The sequence below is a fragment of the Mizuhopecten yessoensis genome, unplaced genomic scaffold (genome assembly GCF_002113885.1).
Source record: "Mizuhopecten yessoensis strain PY_sf001 unplaced genomic scaffold, ASM211388v2 scaffold10685, whole genome shotgun sequence".
Taxonomy (NCBI): Eukaryota; Metazoa; Mollusca; class Bivalvia; order Pectinida; family Pectinidae; genus Mizuhopecten; species Mizuhopecten yessoensis.
In genome coordinates, this window is record NW_018408670.1 from 375936 (window position 1) to 391991 (window position 16056).

The 16056-nt window shown below is 37.8% G+C and overlaps 2 protein-coding genes across 6 annotated transcripts in view; both read left to right on the top strand.

The window, feature by feature from the left end:
• Window positions 1-7656, top strand: part of LOC110461808 (E3 ubiquitin-protein ligase UBR4-like) — a 74562-nt gene extending 66906 nt beyond the window's left edge. For all 5 annotated transcript variants that reach the window (XM_021515478.1, XM_021515480.1, XM_021515481.1 and 2 more), the window contains exons 100-112: window positions 83-236; window positions 460-579; window positions 819-1009; window positions 2227-2299; window positions 2444-2553; window positions 3035-3263; window positions 3444-3533; window positions 3756-3878; window positions 4152-4411; window positions 4567-4761; window positions 5292-5376; window positions 6859-6998; window positions 7311-7656. In XM_021515478.1, the coding sequence (XP_021371153.1) occupies window positions 83-236; window positions 460-579; window positions 819-1009; window positions 2227-2299; window positions 2444-2553; window positions 3035-3263; window positions 3444-3533; window positions 3756-3878; window positions 4152-4411; window positions 4567-4761; window positions 5292-5376; window positions 6859-6998; window positions 7311-7425 (1885 nt within the window). In that variant the 3' untranslated portion in view covers window positions 7426-7656. The remainder of the gene's footprint in view (window positions 1-82; window positions 237-459; window positions 580-818; window positions 1010-2226; window positions 2300-2443; window positions 2554-3034; window positions 3264-3443; window positions 3534-3755; window positions 3879-4151; window positions 4412-4566; window positions 4762-5291; window positions 5377-6858; window positions 6999-7310) is intronic.
• An 11-nt stretch (window positions 7657-7667) lies between these two features.
• On the top strand, window positions 7668-15534 carry LOC110461825 (E3 ubiquitin-protein ligase UBR4-like). The gene is made up of 3 exons (XM_021515514.1): window positions 7668-7754; window positions 14331-14490; window positions 14940-15534. The coding sequence occupies exons 1-3, from the start codon at window positions 7668-7670 to the stop codon at window positions 15002-15004; spliced, it is 312 nt and encodes a 103-aa protein (XP_021371189.1). The 3' UTR covers window positions 15005-15534.
• Window positions 15535-16056: the final 522 nt, after the last annotated feature.

Sequence of the window (16056 nt, forward strand, 5' to 3'; positions counted from 1 at the left end):
ACATTTACTCTGTTTATAAGATAGAATGCAGTGCCATTCTAGCCATTGATGTTGATGACAATCCCTTTCTGTTTGTGTACAGGTTGCCTTCCATCAAGGATTTGGTGTTAGGTAAACAGCTGATGACAGTCCTCCTCAAGCTGTTTGGGTTCGCTGTCAATGTCAAGGCTAACCGCCAAGAGCTCATCAAGCCAGAGATGAACACCATTAATATCATGCTGGGGGCCCTCAATATGGTGGGTTGCGCGTCACATTCTCAAAGTTTGGTGAAACTCTTCATTCAGAATTTATGAAAAAAATGTTCCTTTCAAATATCATTATTGTACTGTTTTGCCTCTGAAAATTATTTAAAAGTGTGTAACACTACATACATGTATATCTGGAAACTTCTGTGTAATAATACTTACCAAAACTCAATATGAAACAGTGTCAAAAACAAGTATTATTCCTGTGTTACAGGCATTATGGGCTGAACAAGAAAGCTCTTCCACCAAGGCACAGACAATCTCAGAACAGATCCTGCAAATCATGGAAGTCATACTCTTGGAAGCCAGCTCCCAGCCACCTGAACAGTACAGGGTAGGTATTGTAAGCCTTAAGGTTGGATATCAACCATTTTTAGCATATCTTCATGGCATTACAATTCATCGGAAGTATTATTTAATATATGTTAGCCTCCAATGAGTGTATGAAAGATTTGTTTTTTTGAGTAGGATTTAAAAATTGATTTTGTTTGTCTTATAGCCGTGTTGTTTATAACGGATTTGTTTGTGTGATAGCTGTGATGTTTATGATGGATTTTCTGTTTGTTTGAGCAGGATTTCTCTAAGCTTTGCGGTGACAAGGACCAGTTGATGCTGTTACTGGACCGTATCAACAGTCCTTTTGTGCGCTCCAATGCAAACGTGCTACAGGGCCTGATGAGACTCATCCCCTTCCTCGCCTTTGGAGAGGAGGATAAGATGCTGGCTCTCATCAACCACTTCAAGCCCTACATAGACTTTGCCAAGTAAGTATCATGTCTCCATCATTGACCTCAGCAAGCCCAAGGGTACATTCGCATATCCGGTTGAAACGGTTGAACCTGTAAAGAAAACGACAGGTACAGATCTGGACCGAGGCTGATCTCAGGAAAATTTGGCACGTGTAGATTGAGGGGTCCAGACGTACCTGGCCAAAACTAAAATGCTGACTTTTGCCAGTTTGCGTTATTTCTTTCTTAAACAATGTCAAGTCACATGTAGTTTTTAAGATACGTTATGTAATTCGGTGGACGGATAAAAGAAGGGCATAATATTCTTGATACATTGTTTTTTATTCTCCGAAACACTGGATTTTTAGCTTTGCTTATAGTACAGTCCAAGTGAGTTCGTTTATCGTGGAAAATTTCTGTGCCACACATACCGTTTCAACCGGTATACGTGAATGTAACCTTACTATGGCTTCACCAAGTAAGTATTCCCTCCCCATCCACCAACCACTTAAGCCCTACTTGGAATTTGCCAAGTATTATAATGCATACCCTCGCCAGTGTTAACCACATCAACCCCTACCTGAACTGTGAAGTTTGAAGCTCAAAACTGAAGCACAGTCTCTTGAATCATGAAAAGACTAGTGTATATCAGAACATTTCTGCCACAGTTTTACTTTCACATTTTTCTTCCTCGGTTATGAGGGTAAATTAATCATGACAGCAGGTATTATTACAAAACCTACTATTTATAGTAATTACATGTGAAGGATGAAGTTAACACTCCAGTGGCTGATTATGGATTATACCAGTAGTTTTCTGTTGTATTGTAATTGAGGAATCCAGTGATTAACAACATTATTGATTGACTTAGTAACTGTCACTGACTTGGTAATTAAAGTATATATGAGTGACTAATTGAGACTTAGTAATTACTGGTAATAGTAACTGTCACTGCCTTGGTAATTAAAGTATATATGAGTGACTAATTGAGAAATAATTTCTTTGACTGACTTAGTAATTAAAATCTGTAACTGATTTAGTAAGTAACAGTGTCTATGAGTGAGGTTAATTGAGAAATATTGTCTGTAAATGACTTAGTAATTAACAGTATATGTGAATGACTTGAGTTTATAATACTGATGAATATTTTCTGTGACTGACTTAGTATTTAACATATCAGTGACTGACTTAGTGATTAATAATATCTATGACTAATCTATTGTCTCATCAACCACTCCGATTTGTCCCTGTAGGTTTGACCTAGAACACAGTCAAGATGAGCTGGTGCACCTGGATTGTTTCTGTGCTGTGGCCTGTAGTATAGAGGTAAGCAATACCACTATAAACACTAGGGACTTTCTAAAGCATGTGATTAAGTGTACACAGATGAGTTGATAACAGCTCTTAGACAGTTACTTACTCTCCATTGATCCGTGTCATGTATTTACAACGATTTTCTTCCTGCTACAGAGTAATGTGAATGGTATCAGGCTGAAGGATATGATTGTGGAACATGGTATCTGTAAGATGGCAGTGGACTACATACTGAAGAACACACCAATGTTCAAGACACTCCTAGCGTAAGTCTCTAGGTCCATTAGCTCGGAGCATTAGGATCATGTCCTTACTAGCTGGGAAGACCAGAGTTTCTCAAGCTTTTATGGTGTATGGTTGTTAAACTATTTATCACCATGTAGAAAAACATCAGACTTTATTTAAGCAGTATAATTTTACATCTTTTGAAGTACACTGTAGTGTAATTATTGAAACTGAGAATATAACTGTGTTGGGTATCAGAAAAACACTCTATATCTTCACACAATATAATTCCCAGATATCAAGTAAACAGTGATACCTTTCTGTTTTGAAAAATATTTGTTATCAATTAAAACATCCAAGATTTGTAACATTGTAATACAGGGCAGTACATGCCTGTCACATGGGGCAGACTTTCCTTCCTTTGGGCTCATACATACAGTATGATTTTTGTCTCCTCTCTTGGTTTCCAAGGTCATAAATCAAATATACGTTGTTGGTCAAATTGGCTTCCCTATCTTGTAGGACTGACGCTGAGAACTGGAAGGACTTCCTGGGTAAGCAGGCCCTGAGCTATGTGCTGCGGCTGCTGACAGGACTGTGTAGCGGCCACCCGCCCTCCCAGCTGCTGATTGGTGCAGAGTGTATCCCCATCCTACACAAGCTGGAGCAGGCCTCATCAGACCAACACATAGGTACCATGGCTGAGAACCTGCTGGAGGCTTTACGCGAACACGAGGAGGTCGCCGCAAAGGTAATTCTGCTTGTTTCAACAGCATAACAAAAAAGAGAGAACAGTTTGTTTTATTGAATTCCTTTTCCATGAAGAATTTGATAGATTATGCGACTAAATCATTCAGATTTTTAAATAAAAACTTTTTTTTCGTTCATCTTCTCATTACAAATTAAAGAAAAATTGTTGGATTATTTACAGATTGAAGATTTCCGACACCAAACCAAAGCAGAGAAGAAGCGATTGGCCATGGCAAAGAGAAAGAAACAGTTGGGGGCACTGGGCATGATGGTAAGACATATTGATACAGTTTGCCACCTTTAATTGATGGCATTACACAAGCTGATAGTCTTTACTGTAGGAATGCCTTACTGTAGTTACACAGTTTGAAATTCCATAATAAAGTAACAAAGTCTTCTGTAGGAACTGGCTAATTGTTGTCTCCAGTAAGTTGATCCAACTATGTGCTGTTTTTTTATTGCATTCTGACCAGTATTGTCCTGTTGTTTACAGACAAATGACAAAGGTCAGGTGACGGTGAAGGGCTCCGTGCTGAAACAGATGGAGGATTTGAAAGAGGAGACTGGTCTCACTTGCTGTATTTGTAGGGAAGGTTACCGCTACCAACCACAAAAGGTAGTGATTCGGATGTCGCCCACCTCCTAGCTCCTGGCACATTGCCTCTCTGAAATATGTGTTTTATGTGGGGATGGGTACTGATACATGTCACAGTTGGTAATGAAACCCCTTCACATGTTTAACACATGTGACAATGGGTTCCTAGTAAAAACCCTGCCACAGAAGACAAACCTTTCAAATCTATATGTAAGGTACAATTTTGTAAAGTCTGTTCATAATAGCTACAAAAAAAATGGAATTCAAACCAAAAATTAAAATTTAATTTGGCAGGTCCTGGGAGTGTATACATTTGCCAAGCGTGTAAACCTGGACGATTTTGAGTGTAAGCTGCGTAAGACCCCAGGCTACAGTACAGTATCACACTTCAACGTAATCCACGTGGACTGTCACACAGCGGCTGTGCGCCATGCACGCGGTCGTGAGGAATGGGAGAGTGCAGCTCTTCAGAACGCCAACACCAAATGTAACGGTTTGCTACCGCTCTGGGGACCCCAGGTTCAGGAGTCGGCCTTCGCAACCTGTCTTGCCCGGTAAGTCTCTCAGCCATTGTTTAGCTATATACCATGTATGGTTCTTTAATATGTTTTATTGTTGATTGCACTCGAATAGGATTAGTTGAAGTGTTTGTGTTGACATTGTTGGAATGGACAAGCTTATGAGTACTCCTATGTTCTCTGTACTTCAGCCATAACTCGTACCTTCAAGAGTGTACAGGCGTGAGGGACCCCACCTATCTCTACACGGTCCACGACCTCAAGATCCTCCTTCTACGCTTCTCCCAGGAACGCTCCTTCAGTGACGACAGCGGGGGAGGTGGGCGTCAGAGTAATGTGCACCTGATACCACACATGATGCACATGGCCCTTTATGTTATAAACACGTGAGTAATGATAATTGCTGATGATCCTGCACAACTTCTATCAAAGGTTTCATAGCTCCCCATACTTATCAATCCTCAGAATTTTCATACATGCCTCAACTTGCATAGCCTTTCGGTCTTGCTGAAGCATCAATTTCCTGAGTACTGGATTGTCTATCTATTTATAGGTTTCATACTAGAAAGTAGCCATGGATGTAATTAAAAAGTAAAGGGAATCTGTGTGATGAATTTTTACACAAGATTGATTAAAAAATGTCACATGTATCGAGCCATCTATATATATGGAGTGATTTCAAGGACCAGTTTACCAAAATGTATTTGATGCTCTGAAACTTCTTCCATACTTTGTACTGAATTACTATGAGCAATACTGCCGAAAAAATGTATACCTGTATTCCATGAATAAATGTTGTTTATGAGAGTTTGACATGTCCGAACTGTCCTTGAAGATGTTTTGCAACGGTTGAACATATTTACAGGAGTTGCTTCCCTTCTCATAGCTTAATGCTGCAAAATGTCTTTATTTACAGGACAAGGTCATTCAGCAGAGAGGAGAAAAATCTAACAACATTTTTAGAACAGCCGAGGGAGAAATGGGTAGAAAATAGCTATGAGGTGAGTGATTTCTATACATATTATGTAACAAAATGAATCCCTCGCTACTTTTATGGTTTTTACATTAGGGAAATATTTGTGTTAGCATTAGCATTTTTAAAAGTTGAGTATAATCAGGCCTGTTGATTTCAGACAGGAATATTTCTCTCAGGTCATTGATTCACATTGATTTTTGTCAGACAGATGTGTTTTATGAACTGATTGTAGATTACACTTGTCTTTGAAGTTATTTTGTAGCCTTATTCTACACTCTACACTTGTAGCATTTTTACAACATTTGGTGTCAGAAGTAAACAATACTAATTGTTATACTGTAAAAGCATAATATTTTGTTTATTTCGTGGGTTTATAAAAACCACGAAATATAATCCCAACGAAATTTTAACCACACGAAATATAAACTTAACGAAAATATGAAATAAACTATTAATTTAATAATTAACTATGTATTTACATTTAGACACAAGTCTTGATAAACAGTGTAATTATCGTCACAGACACAAAGGTAAACACTTAACAATAGGGTGTCAATCAAGCGTTATATTTGTAGCACAGTTACATCGCTGTTTATTTGTAAACTATAGAGCATGACGGATTTGACCGATACCCATCGAGTGAGTTTATCGTTCTTACCTGTACCTCGCAAGTCGTGTGGTGAAATCAACTTGTATAGAAATATTTCGGAAAAAAACCACCTAAATATTCTCTTTTTGATAATAATCAAATATTGTTTTCAACGGAGAGAGTGTATAATGTAAATAAAGCAGTCGTCGTCAGTTGTTTACGACAATAACGTTAAATTTGGATTGATTTGGATAGCCCTGTTTTTGACACTTTTTCAACGGAGACATGGGGAAATAAACTTCTAAATAAATGCAGTAGAGAAACTATTGCTTAAATGATTGAAAACACACGTCTTCCTTCCTTCTGGAGAAATATTTTCATTGAAATTGGCATGATTTTCTGAAATTATATGTCATGGTAACCGTGAAATGCATGCTCGTTTTCCTATCAGAATGTGTATTATAAGCTGTCGGTAGGCCTAACTATTTCCATTTTAGATAGCTATAAACTACCACACATGTTTGTTTAGACTAAATCACATGACCATCGAGCAATGGTCAATCTGTTGTTTTCCACTGACTGGGATGAAGCGAGGTGTGAAAAATTCACCTGGAGCCGGGCCTATTGTCTTATTGTCCAGGTGTCAAACCAAACAAAATACAGTGTTTTAACAAATTGATTCCACGAAATATAATCCCAACGAACTTGTCCAAAAACAAAAACATCGAAATTTAACCCCAACGAAAATATATGCTTTTACAGTAACTCTCCCCATATGGTTATGTCTATACACTGAATTGTAGCTCTATAGTTCTAAAATGATCCTAATCAATAATAAAAAAAATCTGGGCCATAAAGTCACTATGACCTAAATCATTGAACATATTTGCTGTTTACTGACCTTATATTCTGCTACAGACGGAGGGTCCCCTCTACTGGACTGTGATGGCGTTGCATGTCATGTCATGGGACAAATGGAACCAGCACCGCCTGAAGTTCCTGGAAAGGATTCTAGTCCTCGCTCATACACGTGCTGTTAGCCCTGGTGGGGCCAAGAGGTAGGCAGGGTAACCATGGGGTGGGAAATATGCACATTGCAGGGTTGCAATTTTGTCCCTTGTGACGATAACACTGTAGAATATTTCCCTTTTAAACATCCTTGTTCACAAACCATAAGTTACCAGATACCATCCAATGGTAAGGTTCGGACACACATCCCCTGTGCAAAAGTTAAGTACGAACCAGTGTTCCTTCCTGTTTTTAGCTCACCTGCCCGAAATAATAAATAACTAAATAACTAGATGGCCAAGAAGTATGGCTGATTTGAATAATGAGGTTTTATTTTAAAATAGTTGTCTTTCTTTTCCCAGTTTATCTAACAAGACAGCAAAGGAGTATGGTGCCTACAAGCCCTACCTAGTGTTCTATGGTCTGGTCATAGCTCTGTATGACAAGGGGTACAAGGTAAGCCAGCGTACAGTATAACCCGGTGTTCTATGGTCTGGTCATAGCTCTGTATGACATGGTGTATAATGTAAGCCAGCATACAGTATAACCTAGTGTCCTATGGTCTGGTCATAGCTCTGTATGACAAGATGTATAAGGGAAGCCAGCATACAGTATAACCCAGTGTTCTATGGTCTGGTCATAGCTCTGTATGACATGGTGTATAATGTAAGCCAGCATACAGTATAACCTAGTGGTATATTGTCTAGTCATAGCTCTGTATGACAAGGTGTATAAGGAAAGCAAGAATACAGTATAACCTAGTGTTCTATGGTCTGGTCATAGCTTTGTATGACAAGGTGTATAAGGTAAGCAAGCAAACAGTATAACCTAGTGTTCTATGGTCTGGTCATAGCTCTGAATGACAAGGGGTATAATGTAAGCCAGCATACAGGATAACCCAGTGTTTTATGGTCTAGTCATAGCTCTGTATGACAAGGTGTCTAAGGTAAGCAAGCATACAGTATAACCCAGTGTTCTATGGTCTAGTCATAGCTCTGTACGGCAAGGTGTATAAGGTAAGCCAGCAAACAGTATAACCCAGTGTTCTATGGTCTGGTCATAGCTCTGTATGGCAAGGTGTATAAGGTAAGCAAGCATACAGTAGAACCTAGTGTTCTATGGTCTGGTCATAGCTCTGAATGACAAGGTGTATAATGTAAGCCAGCATACACTATAACCCAGTGTTTTATGGTCTGGTCATAGCTCTGTATGACAAGGGGTACAAGGTAAGCCAGCGTACAGTATAACCCGGTGTTCTATGGTCTAGTCATAGCTCTGTATGGCAAGGTGTATAAGGTAAGCCAGCAAACAGTATAACCTAGTGTTGACAAGGTGTATAAGGGTAAGCCAGCATACAGTATAACCCAGTGTTTTATGGTCTAGTCATAGCTCTGTATGACAAGGTGTCTAAGGTAAGCAAGCATACAGTATAACCCAGTGTTCTATGGTCTGGTCATAGCTCTGTATGGCAAGGTGTATAAGGTAAGCAAGCATACAGTAGAACCTAGTGTTCTATGGTCTGGTCATAGCTCGGTATGACAAGATGTATAAGGTAAGCAAGCGTACACTATAACCCAGTGGTATATTGTCTGGTCATAGCTCTGTATAACAATATGTATAAGGTAAGCCAGCATACAGTATAACCCAGTGGTCTATGGTCTGGTCATAGCTCTGTATGACAAGATGTATAAGGGAAGCCAGCATACAGTATAACCTAGTGTTATATGGTCTGGTCGTAGCTCTGTATGACAAGGTGTATAAGGTAAGAAAGCATACAGTATAACCTAGTGTTCTATGGTCTAGTCATAGCTCTGTATGACAAGATGTATAAGGGAAGCCAGCATACAGTATAACCCAGTGTTCTATGGTCTAGTCATAGCTCTGTATGGCAAGGTGTATAAGGTAAGCCAGCAAACAGTATAACCTAGTGTTCTATGGGCTGGTCATAGCTCGGTATGACAAGATGTATAAGGTAAGCAAGCGTACAGTATAACCCAGTGGTATATTGTCTGGTCATAGCTCTGTATGACAATATGTATAAGGTAAGCCAGCATACAGTATAACCTAGTGTTCTATGGGCTGGTCAAAGCTCGGTATGACAAGATGTATAAGGTAAGCAAGCGTACAGTATAACCCAGTGGTATATTGTCTGGTCATAGCTCTGTATTACAAGGTGTATAATGTAAGCCAGCATACAGTATAACCCAGTGGTATATTGTCTGGTCATAGCTCTGTATGCCAAGGTGTATAAGGTAAGCCAGCATACAGTGGTATATTGTCTGGTCATAGCTCTGTATGCCAAGGTGTATAAGGTAAGCCAGCATACAGTATAACCCAGTGTTCTATGGTCTGGTCATAGCTGGTTCAAGTTCCTATTAACAGATATTTGTCAACCAATTTAGTGACATTATCACCAACACTATTCCTATCGGATTTTGATTAAACTTTATACCATGGTAAAATATTAGAATACCTAATTGAATTTGTATTTCAGAGGTTCATGGTCAAGACCAAAGTCATTTATCTGTTTATAGAAATTGATAAATGATGACACTAGTATGCATTAAAATGGGGGCATTCACATTCTTTTCAATCTGGCGTTATATGTCTTCCCGGATTCTTTACCTTGCATTGTTCTTTGATTGTGATTCACATTTAATTTTTACAGGTGTCGCTTTTCTTAATATTCGGTGTAGGAAATGGAGTATTAGCTAGTTTGTGACTTACAATTTTAGTCACTTGTTTGGTTTTAAAGAAAATGTTGCCTTTTTAATAACAATTTTGTCACTTAAAAGTTGTTTTCCTGTCTTAAAGATATCCTTTTATTGTAATTATTTTTACTTGCAGTATGATTTTGTGTACACAAGGGTGTTATGGATAATTCTTCAGATATGAAAATATGCAAAATCTGAATGGGAGAGAATAGTATAAATTTCCTAATTTGACCAAATAGTTTACCTTGGCCTCTGAAATAGGGCGCTTGGGTATTCCAGCCATTAAATCATAATGACATCTTTTTGTTCACAGATTCAAAAAAATATATAAATTCTTAAAAAGGAAATAAAAAAAAGCTGCTCTTCATTTCCAGTTAATGTAAAAGTCAAACTATATTTTACTTTCAAATAACTTTCTTTATATATTTTATAATTTTGGTAGAAGGTAAGGCTTTAATCAGATTGTTGAAATTTAATGAAAATTTGAAAACCTCTCTGGTTATTTTAAAGATTTTTGCTCCTGTGAGTTCAAATCCAACCTTATTTTCTAAAAAAAATCATGATTGATAAACGTCATATCAAAGAAGTGACAGTCTAGCATGATAATGATCACACTGAACCATGTGTATTAGGCAGTTCTGATAACAGCTTTCTTACATTCTCTAAGAAAAACTAAAGAAAGTAAGGTACTGTACTTTGAAAATGGTGAGTCGCCATTAAAATTGAAAGTGTCTCGAATGTACCAATTTTTGCACAAGATTTTGAAAATTTCAGATGATTTGAGAATATCGGTAGGTTTAAGATAATAAATGGAAATTATCTCTTGGTCTACATGCTTCATAATAAAATGGAAATAATTTCTCTATCTTATTGCTTTAAAATAAAAGTGTCTAGTTCCACATATGGTATGACATGTCACCTACAGACCCCCAGTGCATTAGTGCACTTGCATTAGTGCACTGTATCAAACTCCCACCAACAGTTACATAACCCAGTATTAGAGCTCTATTCACCAAAATTTAATAAAGACAGAATGAGAAGAAGTAAGAGTGTATTTGGAGGTGGCAATAGATTAGCAAGGAGAGGTGTTGTATGTGGAATTGTGCTATCTGACAATCAGCTGGGTGATCCCGCTCCCCCCTTCACAAAACAGCGGACTATTTATCATGTCACCGCTAATCCTCTAACCCCTGTTGTGATTGGTTGATGCAGATGTAATGCAGAAGTAAATCTTTTTAAATAGAATTGTGAATGGCTGTATTAACTAGCCCGGCACATTGGGCATGCCATTGAAAGGGGTGGATCAACTAGCCCCTAAACCCTGTAGAGGAGATAATCCAGATCTGGTACGGTAAATACGCTACAGGTGTCACCACTTGTTCCCGTTTCTCAGCTGCTTTAATTCTTTGTTTTCCTCTACTTTTATTTTTTTGCTTTAATGTTTTCAATTCTCTTGAAAGTAAAAGATAAAACCATTTCAATGATTTTCTGATAAATATATTTACACAAATTTCAGAATGGATTTGTATGTGCGAGGTTTGTGTACTCTTACTGTATAGAAGGGACATAGTGCCTACAGGATGAATTTACCAGGGAAATGTGTATTTAGGGGAAAATTCCCGTCCCAGACCAAAGGAGGATTTACAGATAATTTTTTGTTACAAAGAAATCATTCAGATGTCACAAAATTCCTTAGTTGTGACACATAGATCTTTAAATTGTTGCATTGTATTCAAACAAACAGGAGACTTGTTTACATAATGGGTACAACCTAAACGGTCAATAGTGGAAGGTCACATGCAATTAAAAGTGAAAAATGATCATTGTTAATCTTTATAAGGGATGTTATTTCGGGAGAAGACTTTAGAAGAATTCAGTGCTGATGAAAAATTAATATGATAATAAATTAATTAGAAATTAACTTCAAACAAGTGGATACATTTTTTTTCATTCAGAACTGATAGAAAAAAGAACCACCTAGGCATGTTTCAGGAATGAAATATTAAAAAAGTATAATTATGTTTTATCCCTTATATCAGTATTCTGATGGGTAGAAAATCTTACTGTATTGTACATTTTTTCTTGTTCAGTTTGAGCCATTTTTCCAATTTGTCATCTTCATTGCAAAGTAAGAAATTTGTTTTTGAATTATTCAGAAATGTATGTCAATTTTGAGATCAGCTACAATGTGTTACAAAGGCATAAAACTCTAAGTGAACAAATGGAGAAATATGAACAAAGCCAGGATAGACAGATAGGATTTACTGTAGATTGTACACAGACCCTGGTATGGAGGGGAGGGGGGACCTTATGTGAGTGGGATGACTCTATCCAATCCTAGCTCCCTGTTGAACCAGATCGTGGATTAGCGGGGCACAATGGGGGATTCACACACCGTTAATCCCCTAATCCCTGAGTCAGCAGCAGGTAAGCCCGGGTGAGGGGGACCAGAGCTATTTATCGGTGGAGTTAGTGGGACTGGGGCCATTTGTCGGTACTTATCTCGATACACAGGTGTTTAACATAGGTGAGGCTAGATATGGTGTAGCTTCTGCTTTACAACTATTTATGCTCCATTGTTCCAGATTTTCTTATAGTTTATGGTTCAAAACTCTCTCTTTCTCACATAGATTTAACGTAAATATTTATCAGGATTCTTTCATCTGAAGTCTGTATGTGCTACTTAGAGATTTAACCAGAATCAGCTTCTTAAGTTATGTCAAATAAGCTTTCAAAACCTTTAAAGTGACAGGAATTCATAATGTTTTAGAGTTTGTATTGAAAAATGAAAGAATCATTGTTAAAAGAGGAGTCAGTTTTCAGAAGTTGCAGTAATATGTGTCCCCTGGGTAGCCCTTTTTGTACAAAACTGGCATATTATATGACAACGCTTACCACATGGGATGAAAGGGATAGGGTACAGAAATAGGTGGTGAGCCGCGGGCCAGCGTTGTCAATGGTATGGGATACCTGAAGGATTTGGAGGTGTTTGTACAGAGTATCTGGCAGAGATTAATACACGCAGTGTTGGGGGATGTGATGTCATTGCACTGAGCATTTCCTGCTGGTCCCTAATTTATCACGGACCTGCCCCTATCTGTGTTAAGTAGATCATGTCCTCGCCACATTCTTACGGGTTTTCTTTTTATTGCAGGAATTGTGAAAATGACCAATATATTTGAATAAATGTGACATGTGTACTTTAAGATCAGATCTAACTGGCTACCTGTGCAGAAATGAGTTTAGCCTTGTGCAGGAATTGTGGAATTTGTCGATTTGTTTAAACAAATGCGAGTATAATAGTGTACTTTTTAAAATTATTCTTAGATGTGCAATCTGGGGTGTGGCCTTTGTCGCAGATATTGTATCTTACTTAGACAAACTTTAATCACTACACAGACACACTGAAGTACACCTACAGTTTACCCAAAGTGTACAGTGGGGGTGTATGTTTGAAACATTCTATTGTGTAACCTAATTGTATTGTTATCTATTGATACAGATTTGTAATGGTTTTACTGTAGAGCCAAATCATTACATACCCGGTGAAATTTCTAGATATTACATATACATGTACTACCAAATTCAATTTCCCTTTATTAATCAAATTATATGAAAAACATTTTTCCGTGGTTTCATAACAATGATGTTTGGCCACTACAATCAACTTCTGGCCTGGAAGTTTAGATATCAGTTTTATACCCACTTGCTCTGTAACGTGTCATTCAACAGCAGGTGTAATATACAAGGTCTTGAAATAAAACATATATATACGGTAGGGTGTCCCTTGGTGAAGTGTTGTACTCGACTGTGTCACAAATAAGGTTAGCTTCTGATAACATAGAACCCGGGTCAATGTAGCTTCTCAAGCACCGTCAAGAGAATAAATTTTGATAAAATTTCAGTAGTACGATGAACAGATTTATTTTAAGAATTATCCCATTATTGGTCTAACAGGATACATAGAATCTCAATGCCCTATTCCATAAAACAACGTGACCCAGACAAATTATTTTGTTGCATGCTTCCTTATAGCATATTAAAGCTTGTTTAGGTTAAAAGTCTGTCTGTTTTGATCGAAGTTTATACGATAGATGATTCCCCTCTTACCTCCATCATACATTTGGCATGTAAAAATGGATTGATTTATTTCAATTATTAAACTTGTTGCACCTCTCCCCATATTATTGATTGTCTCCCCTTGTTTCAGTATTACAATGGTTGTTACCCCTTGTCAGTTTCTTGCAGTTTTCTCATTTTAACTTTATTTATTTTACAACAATTATGAAACAAGTTAATTTTACAACAATTATGAAACAAGTTATTTCAATTTATATTAATCACTCTTGTTGGCCCGGATGTTAGCTTGCGGGGGTCTTAAAGTGGGAGGAAACCGGAGTACCCGGAGAAAACCCACGTGGTCGGGCAGGTGACCCCATACCTTTCCACGTCAGATTGGGGAATCAAACCCTGGTCGCCTTGGTGAAAGGAAAGAGAGCTATCCACTGCGCCATCCGACCACCCAGTTCTCGCAGTTTTGATCTCTGTATCTATATACAGCATTGCTTGTCTGTCCAGGTCTGTTTTTCACTGTATTGATTATCTCCCCTTGTTTCTATATGATACTTGTTGTCGCCCCATGTTAGTGGTTCCTATCTTGTCTTACAGAAGGTGACCGTCACACCAGATGGTGTCTGGAGTAACTTGGCTGCCGACTACATCAGAAACAATGACCGTCTCTTGGTGGAATCATGTGACCGTGTCATGACCGCCTATGAAGAGGAGATGCTTCCGTGCGAATCCTTTGCTGAATTCGTAGATGTGATTGGTAAGACATCTTTGTTAAATACAGACTGTAATTTCTATTATTTTCTGTAATATTATGCCATTATAGTGAATGGACATTGACTGCTGATCCATCCTGCTGACCCGTCCTTTCTCACAATATCTTCGTTAGAATTTGCATTTAATTTCATTTTTCTGATAATAAAAGTCCCTCAGTTTAATATCAAAAATTAATTGCAGATACCTCTTACAGATTACAAAACTGTCAAATGACATACAGGTTACTGACGTTGGTTAGACATTGCCTTTAGCTCGTTTCCATTAAAGCAGGATCAGGTGGATTTGTATGTTTTTCAAACATTTGAGTTTGCTTAACACTGATTTAGAAGTGAAAATATATCTTACCATTGAAGGTTGATGGTAATTGTAAAAAAACGAAAACATAATTAAGATGGAATATATATTGAAATAAGACCTATTGCTGTTTTGAAGGTTTACTGGAGGACATGCCTGAACCTGACGGTTTCCTGTCATCACTTCTCCAGTCTGTACCATAGGCTCCTGCAGACTTCCGTTTGTGTGGGGACCTCTACTTATAAACGATGCTTGTCTGTTGTTACCTTCCACAGTACTACATGGATATAAACATTGTATCAGCTTTCTTCAGTGTAATACAGTGACAACGCCCTGATAGAATTAAAGATGACAGTATTTAGGGAGATACAGGGACACAGGAGATATCTGGCTCTATTTGGAGTGTAGTATAGGAGACCAACATACAGGGACATGGGAGATAACTGTGTTTTGAGTTTGGTGTTTTATTTGATGGTCTATGATGGGAGATATTGTTGTATGATGTTGTCAGTTTGTACATCTGTATACAATATATTTTTCTTCTATTGCTTCTATTGAAGATGCTCTATGTTGCTTACAAGGGTTTTCATTTTGCTAATTTGTTGCCCTCCCAGTGTGATAAGGGGAGGGCTGAAAACACTTGAGTAAATTTGCACTCTGGTATTTCTAAACATATTCTTCAGGTTGGTAAGTACGGATTATGAAAAGTTCTTTTTACACAACCAATACAATTTTCTATGTGATGTTTTGAGGACTAGTACGATATGTAGACTGTCACCTTCATCAGACAAATGACCAGTGAAGCGTATGCACACAAAGGTGTAAAATGTGTACGAGTTGTCCTCAAAATCGATGATTTCAGCTATGCTGTAAGCCTATGTACAATAGTTCTATATGTACCGAAGTGACTCAGCTGAGCTTTGTTTAATACTTGGTCATAGATGTGGAGAGTCTTTGCTGCTTCATTTCTTATCAGATTTTTATCAAATTTTGTACAAAGGCGAAGAATTTCAAATGGATTTCGTATTTCAAGGTTCCAAGGTCAGTGCTGAGGTCATCAGGACTATTTATATAATATTTTATGAACCAATTCAATGACATCACTCCACCAACTTCATTTCTTGACAGATTTTGATAAGTTATATTCAAAAGAGAAATGCATGGATTGGTATGAGAATATCCCAAATTACTTTTCATTCAAAGATTCCAAAGTCAAGGCCAAGATCACCATTCCTATTTATAGAAATCTGTGAAA

What these genes read in the sequence shown, in the direction of transcription:
- LOC110461825 (XM_021515514.1), top strand. Translation starts at nt 7,668, where the DNA reads ATGACAAGGTGTATAAGGAAAGCAAGAATACAGTATAACCTAGTGTTC. An exon ending in TGTATGACAAGGTGTATAAG is followed by an intron (nt 7,755 to 14,330) that starts GTAAGCAAGCAA and finishes CTTGTCTTACAG; the next exon opens with AAGGTGACCGTCACACCAGA. An exon ending in TGAATTCGTAGATGTGATTG is followed by an intron (nt 14,491 to 14,939) that starts GTAAGACATCTT and finishes GCTGTTTTGAAG; the next exon opens with GTTTACTGGAGGACATGCCT.